General features: G+C 44.4%; 1 protein-coding gene across 1 annotated transcript in view; it reads left to right on the plus strand.

The window, feature by feature from the left end:
- The window catches only part of DROSHA (drosha ribonuclease III), a 151,651-nt gene that overhangs the window by 87,252 nt on the left and 53,943 nt on the right, over positions 1-10,456 (plus strand). Inside the window, exons 17-19 of the mRNA XM_045285270.1 lie at positions 6,366-6,473; positions 7,178-7,316; positions 7,685-7,745. Of these exons, the coding sequence (XP_045141205.1) occupies positions 6,366-6,473; positions 7,178-7,316; positions 7,685-7,745 (308 nt within the window). The remainder of the gene's footprint in view (positions 1-6,365; positions 6,474-7,177; positions 7,317-7,684; positions 7,746-10,456) is intronic.

Consider the following 10,456-nt stretch of genomic DNA (forward strand, 5'->3'; position numbering starts at 1 on the left):
CTCTTGGGAGCCATCCAGGCTTAGGCGCCATTCTGACGTAGAGCCGCAGTGTACAACAGAAGGAAGCCCGGGCCTGATCCTGCGCAGCCTCCTAATTGCAGCCACCGTCAATCCATCTTCCTCTTTGTCCGTGGCCCTCTACCAAGCATGGTGCCCTTCTCCAGGGACTCGTCTCTCCTGGCAACATGTCCAAAATATGTGTGAAGGAGTTTTGCCGTTCTTGCTTCAAAGGAGGATTCTGGTTGTACCTCTTCCACGACAGACTTGTCTGTTCTTCTGTCACTCCGTGGCGCGTTCAGTATTCTTCACCAGCACCCGAACTCAAATGTATCGATTCCTCTCCGGTCTGCCGTGCTGCTGGCCTTCACATGCATGTGAGGCCATGGAAGACGGCATCCTCGTTGGTAGTTAGGACTAAAACGGAACTCTTCATTGTGGCCTCAGGTGAGCCCTTTAATGAATTAATTAAAATTAAATTGAATTTAAAATTAGGTCCTTGGTCTCCCTGTCATGATTTTTTTTTTCCCCTTAGACAACATGTCAAGATATCACTGTATTATGATATATAGACGTCACATATTTGGCTTCAACTCTGTCAAATGGTTTCCTATTGTGTGGTCACTATTTTGTGTGCTTCTTAGTAATTCTCGATTTATAGTCAGGAAGACTCACCTTTCTGTGCTAGTGATTTTAAATAAACTGTCCCGCTCACTGCCATCAAGTTGATCCGACTCACAGCAGTGCTGGAGGACAGGGTGCACTGCCTGTGGACGTCTCCCGTCGGCTGCTGCTCATCGCGACTGTCTGCTGCGTCTCAACCTCTGAGGTGACGGCATGTCGTCTTTTTCCTGCAAGTTGGTCCCTGGAAGACAAGCTGCAGGCTCCTCCTGCTCTCCACGTCCTTCTCACTTTCCGAGGGCCGTGCCAAGTGTTCGACCTTGTCCCCGTTTCACAGAATGTCCACTCCATAGGGTTATTTATAGGCAAATTCATATTTGAGAGAGGTGGTCGTTCATTTTTTATGTTGACATCTCTCTTGCTCTCCCTCCCTCTCTTTCTCCCTCTTTTTTTAGAGTTAAAAACTCTACCTTCTTTAGGGCCCGGTCCCTCCTGATAACACATCCAAAGTTCAAAACTCCTTTTCTGTCAGATCTTTCAGCAGAGCTGATAGGATTACAAATCCTCGAGTTTCTTCATCTTCCGGACACTTCTCCAGCTTCGTAGTTCAAGGTCATCTTGGCTAGCTACAAAGTCTGTAGGTCACCTACTCTTGTCTTGAACATGTTCTCGTCTGGTATAAAGCTTTATCACTGTTCAGCATCACTCACCCTCTGAGTTTCCTCAGTGATGGGCTCGTGTAGCCGGGATCCTTTTCTTTCTTCTCAGGACCAACTGTTTTCCTAAACTATGTCGCAGCTTCTTGGATGAAAAATGTCAGATCCGCTCTGTGCCTTGTTAGTGTATCCTTTCAAATCCTCTGTATCTGAGGAGAATTTTCTTGAATTATCCCTCTGAATAGGAGTCGCATCGCACTCACTCCTGGTGACCCTACAGACGGAGGAAAACTGCTCCCTGGGACTTGGCGGCCATCGCTCTGTAAGAAGGCAGCCTGCTGCCTCCCTTTCTCCTGTGGCTTCTTTCCGGTCTTGGTTTTCCAACCGCTCACCTTCAGCTAGCAGCAGCCCCGTGCTTAACCCACGCTGCACCAGGACTCCTTTTCCCGAGTTACGCATTGTATCATTCTGCCCGTTATTTAGGCTTTCTTCTGCTGTGGGATGTATTGTTATCTTTGTTGCCAACATTCTGTTTATCATTTTTCTCTTGAATCCTTCATTTCTTTTTGACTTTAAAATTTTTCTTAGTTTGTCTCATTTCTAATTTTCATTTCTCAAAGCCTCTCTCATTTGCGATTGTGTTTTGGTTTAGTCTTTGCTGCCAGAGCGATCATTTAGTTTTAGCACTTTTTCCCCCTGAGATTCGTCTCTTTTTCTCCAGTCATCTCTTCCGAATTTGTATCATTCCTGCTTGCAGTTTTCTCTTTGGATCTTGATATTTTCTTCATTTCTTTTAGCTTGTTTCTAAATAGCAGGGTACAGTTTGAGCTGTTTGCCTGACTTGTCTGTGATGTGATTGTGTCCGTAGTAGGGATGGTATTCTCGTCCCCTTTTCTTAAGAGAACCTGAAATTTCATCGCGATGCTGTTGATCTCTACACTTACATCAGTTCGAGAAGTGAAGTCGCACCCTGGACTTGCGTGAGCTCGGCTAGGTTTCCATGGTTTGAAGCTCCTCCTTCTGCTGTCTGCTCCTGCCTCTCCTGTGCACCGGCCCTTCTCTTCCCTTTGCCCCTCCTGTTCTTCTGCTAACTGGCCTGTACTTCTGGAATCTTGTCCTCACCGTGAGACTTTACCTTAGAAGGGAGCTGTGGGTTTCATTCTGAGTGTTTCTAGGGCCCAGGCTTCTCCAAAACTGTAGACTGCCCTTTCTCCTTATCCAAAGGAACTGGATTCTGCAGCGTGCGCTCAAGTTTTGCCTGGATCGCTAGTAAATACCTGTTAATTTTGAATTTCCTCCGTCCTCAGAAGAAATCCAAAATTAGATGCACTGCTGCAAGTGCATGTTCTCACTCACTACTCTCTCTGTCTTTCTCATCTACAGATGGGACAATTATGTAGGGCTTTGTTCTCACTTTTTTTTTTTGGAGGGTCATGGACTAGTTAGTTCCCTTGTGTTTTTACATAGATGTTGTTCATAGGTCTGTGGTTTTACTATTTTAGTTGCTCTATTTTTATGGGGGGCTTTGCAGAGTTTAAAAAGTATTTACTACCATTTTCTCACAGTCTACCATAAGGACTTTAAAAAATGAAAATAGTAGTCAGGCAAGATGTTCTGTGATTGTATTTCAACATTGCAAAGATGGTTAATTTTAAAATCCAGGAAGCAATCATAGCAGCCTTGTAGATATTACTGAGATGTGGTTATATGGGATTCAAGGTGGACTTGGGTCTTACATACCTTTCCATGCTTGTCGCAAGCAACAGATGTATCTGGAAAGAGAAACTGGCCCCGTTCACAGGAAATGGTGAAGGGACTGCAAGCTCTTTCACTGTCAAGGTGAAAGGAAGTAGACCTGGTTAAGTAAGAGACCTGGGGACCGTGATATTAAATATATTTGGTTTGTCTCTGAGAGTAAACTGAGAACAAAGGGGTAAGCCTCCAAAGAGATAGATTAGAGATTCACGTTAGAAGTAAGTTTCTAATAATCAGAGAACTCTAATGAGGGTGTAATTTGCCGGTGAGTAGCGCACAGGACCTGCCTGAATTCGTGCCTTGGGAAGGGAGTTGGCAGCGAGTCCTCTTCACGAGCCATCCACTACTGCAGAGTAAATGGCTGGAAAACAGTATTAGAGTTGGCTGTACACTCTGAGTCCACGTCGTCGGTATGTTTTTTCAATTCAGCACTTAAACACAAAGTGGGAAACTGACCAACGGCTCAAAGCAGACAGGCGTTACCTCCGAGATGCCGTGAGAGCCAAAGCACAGTGTCCTCACCTCCTTTCATCTCCGTGTGGAGATGCTCAGAATGTGTTGATCGAATTAGATGAGAGTTCCATTGATTAGAGATCCTACTTGGGAGAGCTAATCTTTCTTCCTAGGTTAATCAGGGACCTATTTTCTGGGGTGTCAAGGAAGTCCGTTTTCATGTGTTCTGAAATACTGCCAGCTTGAACTACTTTGAAGGCTGACATGATACAAAGCAGGTGTCAGTCATGCTGTGGGTTGCACCCACCCTCAGGTTCTGATGAATAAGAGTGCCGCCCTCATTCTCTGGAGTCTTAGGGAAACATTGTTAAAGAGAAAGAGAGCAACACACACACACACACACACACACACACACACACGAGTCTTGTACGAAATGATCTCACAGTAAGGAATCTATAACCACGTGAAAAGTGATTGAAACAAAAATCTAAGTTTGATGCCCTTAAGTGCCTTAACTGTAACAGCAGTTTTATCAAACTTGTTCCCAGAATATTGGGTCATTAAACTTCAAATCTTGAATGGCCATTGGAGATCCCCGGGTTGAAAAGTATTGCCAGGGGCATAGCAATGGGTTTTAGTGCTCTGTGAACGTACTAATATCGCATGCAGCCATTGCATGTTTGTGCACATAGGCCTTTTTCTGAAGGAGAGGGTAATTTCCCTTAGAAGCTCAAGTGCCTTGATCCTAAAAACGTTTTAAGAATTAATGAATTCTAAAAAAAAAAAAGAATTAATGAATTCTACAACATAGGGCCTTGATCGTGAACATGTTTAAGAATTAATGACACAGGGCTGCAGTGAGCTGGAACCGGCGTGACGGCACTGAACACCAACAGCCCCGTTCCCTAGCACGCCGAACACTAAGCGCTGAAGGCCAGAAGAGTTGTAGAGTAGCACGAAGAACATCAAATACGGAGAAGGCCAACAGCCGGGAGAAAGACAGGAAAGAAAAGACCACAATGGATGTCCGAAGAGGCTCTAGAACTTGCTCTTGAATGTAGAGCAGGTAAGGTGGGAGGGAGAAATGAAGAAAAACGCTAAACAGAAGAGTCCCAGGGGCAGCACGAGAAGACCGAGCAGAGCATCACAAGGAAATGTGCAAAGAGCTGGAAATGGAAAACAAGGAAGAAAGGACTTGCTCAGGAGCTCTCAAGCCGAAAGATTTCAAGAGAAACGCCCACCCGCGCGAAGTGAAGATTTCTATGGGCAAAATGTCGAATAATGCAGGGAGCATCAAAAGAAGATGCAAGGACTATTCAGTCACAGTACCAAAAATAATTGGTTGATGTTCAACCAAGGGGTAGCATATGGTCAAGAACTGATGGTATTGAAGGGAGAAGTTTAAGCTGCTTTGAAGGCATTAGTGAAAAAAAGGTTCCAGGCATTGGCAGAACACCAGTTGTAATATTTCAACAAATTGGTGCAATGCTGGAAACACACATCTAATGCCAAGATATTTAGAAAACACCATAAATGGAGATGGGATTGAAGTTGTTGAGAATTTTGTTTTACCTTAATCTATAATAAACACCCATAGAATCAATATTTAGGAAATCAAAGGATGTATTGCACTACACACATTAGGTGCAAAAGATCTCTTTAAAATGTTAAAACTAAGGTGCACCTGACCCTAGCCATGGAAGTTTCAGTCTATTCATATGCACGCAAATGCTGGTCGATGTCAGGAAGCCCCCAGAAAAATGGCTGGATTTGAATGTGCTGTTGAAGACTACTCAAAGGACCACAGAGTGCCAGCTGAACGAACAACTGTGCTAGAAGAAGTACAGCTAGAAATGTTCCCCAGATGTGAACAGGGCAAGACTCCCTCTCACGTCCTCGGGGCGTGTTCTCAGGAGATACCGGGTCCAGGAGAAGAAGGACATCTCGTGTAGTTAAGTCGAGGGTCGGTGAAAAAGAAGACCCTTCATGAGATGGATTGACCCAGTGACTACAACATGGGCTCACAAGGAACACCTGTGAGGATGGCACAGGGTCAGCCGGGTGTCGTTCCGCACATACAGTCACTGAGTCCGAACTGACAGCCATTGCCTTTTCATTAAAGATGGAGGAGGAGCCACACACATCCGGTGGCTTACTGAGACTGTCTAGCTGATGGTCCCAGGCCAGTTCCAACTGGAATGTGGCTGTTTTCCTACCAACAGAGATGTAATCCCTTCTCCAAGACATGCATGCCCCATCTTGACTTGAATTTCCGGTAAGGTTCATTGATCACTCTGGTAGAAGTGTCTATTGATTTGGGGTGACCTTAGCACAATGTTGTAAGGCAGCAACTGAATAGTCTTCTCCCCCTTCCTCTCCCATAATGCATAACTGACCCAACAGAGGTGAGGTCTCCTCTGTTGAAATGGTTTTTTAAGAAGCACATACAGAGCGATAAGATGCTTCATGGGCGATAGGCAGGCCGTCTATCTCGTTGCTTGGGAGACCCGGATTAGATGATTACACAACCTGAGAGCAGAAGTCTCCTTTCATCTTGATATTTATCCTTATAGAAATAGAATCAGTCAATATTTGTCCGTTTGTGGTTGACTGACTTCAAGTAGCTCTTCTTGGCAACTTTCCTTTTGCAGCTGAGGAAATTTAGATAGAGAGGTTAAATAACTAGCCCCACTCACACGGTGGAAAAATGGCAGAGCTGGATACAAACGCAGGTATTTTGGTACTAGAGACTCTCTCCTTTTTTAACTTCAGTTTACTGCCCCTCCTACAGGACCTGACCGGGTGCCAGTAAACTGTGGAAGGGGTCTTGTTTGTCATAAAGTACATGGAGCATTTTTAATTACGTTTTCTTTCTTCCTTTAGCATGCAATGATGTTGCCAGTTCTGACCCATCATATCCGGTACCATCAGTGCCTGATGCACCTGGATAAACTGATAGGATATACTTTCCAGGATCGTTGTCTGTTACAGGTAAGAACGATTCCCCTGTAAAAGCTCACAAGAGTGAGATCGGAGCAGTTTATCCTGCAAGTTACAAATAGTGCCCTGGATTCTCTACCCTGTGCAGGGAGGAGGACGTTCGGAAGCAGTGGTCTTGGACCCCACCCTGGGTGCCTCTGTCGCCCCTCTCCCTTTTTTTTTTTTAGAGGGTGTCTCCAGAGACGTAGAGTATTGCTGAGATTTCTATTTCAAACTCTGTCCGCTCAGGCCTGAGTGTTCTAATTCATTGCTGAAAGAAAGATGGTGTTTGGGGTGGGTGGGGAGTGGGGGGTGTTAGATTTGCCTTCAGAGGAGAAATTACACCAGAGCCCAGGAAAACTGACTCTGCGGGAGAGAAAATGGAAAGCAAACCAAGCTTGCTCCCATGTAGTTGACCCCGACGCACAGCAAGCCTATAGAAGTGTCCGGAGTGTTTCCAAGGCTGTAAATCTTCAGGGAAGTGGTCCACAGCATCTTTGTCTCATGAGGGCTTGGTAGGTTTGAACTGCTGACCTTTTTGGTTGCCAGCTGAGTGCTTTAACCAGGCTCCTAAAATGGAAAGATTGGGGTTAAAATTGGACCAGGTAGACAGATCCCTTTCCATTTCATTTGGAGTGATTTATAAAAAGAGGTTATTTTTAGTGGTTCATCTGTGCGAAAATTTGAAGACTGAGGTTGTTTCCGTGCAATTTTAGCTGGCCATGACCCATCCGAGTCATCACTTAAATTTCGGGATGAATCCTGATCATGCCAGGAATTCGTTGTCTAACTGTGGGATCCGGCAGCCCAAATACGGAGACAGAAAAGTTCATCACATGCACATGCGGAAAAAAGGTAGGTTGCGAGGGCCCTAAAAGAGGCCCTGTCTGGTCCGGCTTTTATCCCCTCCCTGGGAGTGGCTCCCTGGGTGGCTGCTGCCTCACCTCGTCCCCCCAGTGCTGCCTGGCTCACAGGTAGTAACGACGCTTCCTGTGAGCAAGGTACAAGGATGATAACGTTAGTAGCAGTTGGAGAAAAGGTTCTTCCTCTGATGGAGTGCTTTCAATTAGTTCCTCCAGTTTTTAGACATGCACAGATTAATTCTTCTAATGTCAAATGGGGATGAGTTGGAGAATTATCTTTCTGCGATTCGTGTGTTGCTCCTACTGTGCTTCTCCCAGTATTGATTTATACACATGCATTTTATCTTTTCTTTTTAATAGGAATAAACACCTTAATAAATATTATGTCACGCCTTGGCCAAGATGACCCAACTCCTTCAAGGTGAAGTACTTTTTTTTTTTTTTGAGAGGGTGAAGGTGTAACAACATTATTGAGATAAAATTCACATACCCCACCTGCTTTAAGTGTGCCATTCAGTGCTTTTCACTGTTTACAAAGCTGCTCATCCATCACCATAATCTGTGTGTGAACATTTTGTCACTCCAGAAAGAAATCCATACCCAGTAGCAGCCTTCCCCATTTCCCTGCCACCCATCCAGCCCCGGACAGTCACTCATCACCTTCCAATCTTGGTGGATCTGTCTGTTGTGGGTGCTTCATATTAAAGGAATCATCCACTAGATTGTTCTTTGGGACTGGCTTCTTTTGCATTAGCCTAATGTTCTCTGGGCTCAGCCATGTATAACATGTATCAGGACGTTATTTCTTTTTATAACAATAACCAAAACTCACTGCCATTGAGTTCCATCCGACTCCTAGAGACCCTATAGGCCAGCCCCCGAAGTGGTTGGTGGTTTCAAACTGTTGATCATGAGGTCAGCAGACCATTTGTAACGTACTGTGGATGAATATTTGAGTGTGTCCACTTTGAGGCTATAATGAATAATGCCACAAGAATATTTGTGTGCAGGTACGTTTCTGTGTGCATATAGGTTTTGATTTCTCTTGAGTGTGTACCTAGGTGCGGATTACTGCACCATATGGTAACTGTGCTTGACCTTTTAAGCCACTACCAGGCTGTTTTCCAAAGTGGCAGCTTCGTTTCACATTCTCACCAGCAGCATATCAGGGATCCAGTTTTTTCCATATCTCCACTGACACGTGCTATTATCTCTCTTTTGGATGATAGCGCTCCATGTGGGTGTGAAATGTTTGTGGTTTTCATTTGCATATCCCTGATGGTCAATGATGTAGCACATATTTCATGTGGATTATTGGGCCATTTAAATATCTTCTTTGAAGAAAGATCTATCTTTCTCATAGCTAAATTGGGCTTTATTTTTTTAATTGGCTTACAGTTTTCCGTGAGTCTGGATGAAGCCCTTGCAGATGCATAATTTGTACACGTTTGCTCATCCTGTAGGTCAGCTGTCTTTTCACTTTCTTGATATCTTTTGATGAACAAAGTTTCTAATTTTGATGATGCCTAATTTATGTTTTCCTTTTGTTGCTTGTGCTCTTAAAGCCGTGTTGAAGAAATCACAGCCTATGCTTCTTCTAAGCGTTTTCAAGTTTTAGCTCTTACATGTAGGCCTTTGATCCATTTGCGTTCACTTGTGCCTGTGATGTGATGGAGGGATCATGCAGCTGCAGTCGTTTGCATGTGGAAGCCCTGTCATCCCCGCACCGTGCTTGTAGAAGAGAGGATTCTTTCCCCCACTGGATTGTCTTGGTACCCTCATCCGAAATCCACCGACTGTAAATGTGGGTGTTGTTTGTGCACTCTCGATTCCACTGCTAGGTCTGTCCTTATGCCAGTACCGTACTGTTAGCATTGCTGCAGCTTTGTGGTCAGTTGTTAAGTTGAGAAGTATGAGTTCTCCTACAAACGGGGCTCCTCCGGGTCCCTTGTATTTCCACATGGATTTTTGGATCAGCGTGTCACTTCCTGACCCGTACACAAGTCAGCTCAGCTTTTGTTAGGGGTTATGTTGGATCCGTGGACCGGCTTGCGAACTGTTGCTCTGTCACCAAGAGCTGCTGTGAGTTGGAATCGAGTTGGATGGCACTCAGCTACCGCCATGGAATGTCTTGGGATCCATGACCATGGAATGGCTTTCCCTTCTTAAGTCTTTTTCGGTTTCTTACAGCAATGACTGTACTGCTCAGTGTGTAAATTTTACATGGTTTCTATTAAATTTGTTCCTCAGTATGTTATTCTTTTTTTGATACTAAAGTGGATTGTTTTCTTAATTTCATTCTCATATGGTTCATTGAATGTACATAGAAATACACTATGCTTATTGATCATGTAGTCTACAACTTGTTGAACTCACGTATGTGTTCCCATCATTTTTAGTGGATTCCTTAGGATTTTCTATGTGCATGATCTTGTCATCTGCAAATGGAGATCATTTTACTTCTTCCTCGGCGGTCTGATGCCATTTATTTCTTTTTCTTGCCTGCTTACCCTGGATAGACCCTTGAATTGAAGTGGCAAGAGCAGACATTCTTGCCTTTTTCCTGATGTGAGAGGAAAAACAATGCTGTCTCTGGGTTCTTCGTAGGTGCCCTTTATCAGGTTGAGGAAGTTCCATCTCTATCTCTTTTTATCATGCATTGGTGTTGAATTTTGTCAAATTATTTTTCTGCATCTGTTGAGAACATTGCCCCCAACCCTTAAAACAACCTGCAAGCCCGGGAAAAAACCCAACTGGGGGTGACATAATCCTCTTTCGATTTTGCTGGGTAACGTTCTGGTTTATTGTTGAGGATTTTTATATCTACTTTCACAAACACTCTTCTGTAGTTTTCTTGTGAGGTCATTGTCTGCTTCCAGTATTAAGTTACAATCCAATGAGTTGGAAAGTAACGTAGTAGCTTTCGTTATTTGATTTCTTAATGTAAAAAGATAACCACTCATCTATGAAGAATGTCTGTGTGCCTTGAGCCCCTGAAGAACCGAGGAAATGGGCAAGCTCTCAGCGAGCCCTTTACCGCCCTTGGGGCGCTGACTGGAAGCAAATGCTTCATGACTCTGAGGCCGCCTTGCTGCTTTCTAGAGGGCTGTCCTGGGGGGTGAAGCACAGGAG

Source organism: Echinops telfairi, unplaced genomic scaffold, assembly GCF_000313985.2.
Source record: "Echinops telfairi isolate 266 unplaced genomic scaffold, ASM31398v2 ScPeMD7_7469;HRSCAF=8507_1, whole genome shotgun sequence".
NCBI classification, from domain to species: Eukaryota; Metazoa; Chordata; class Mammalia; order Afrosoricida; family Tenrecidae; genus Echinops; species Echinops telfairi.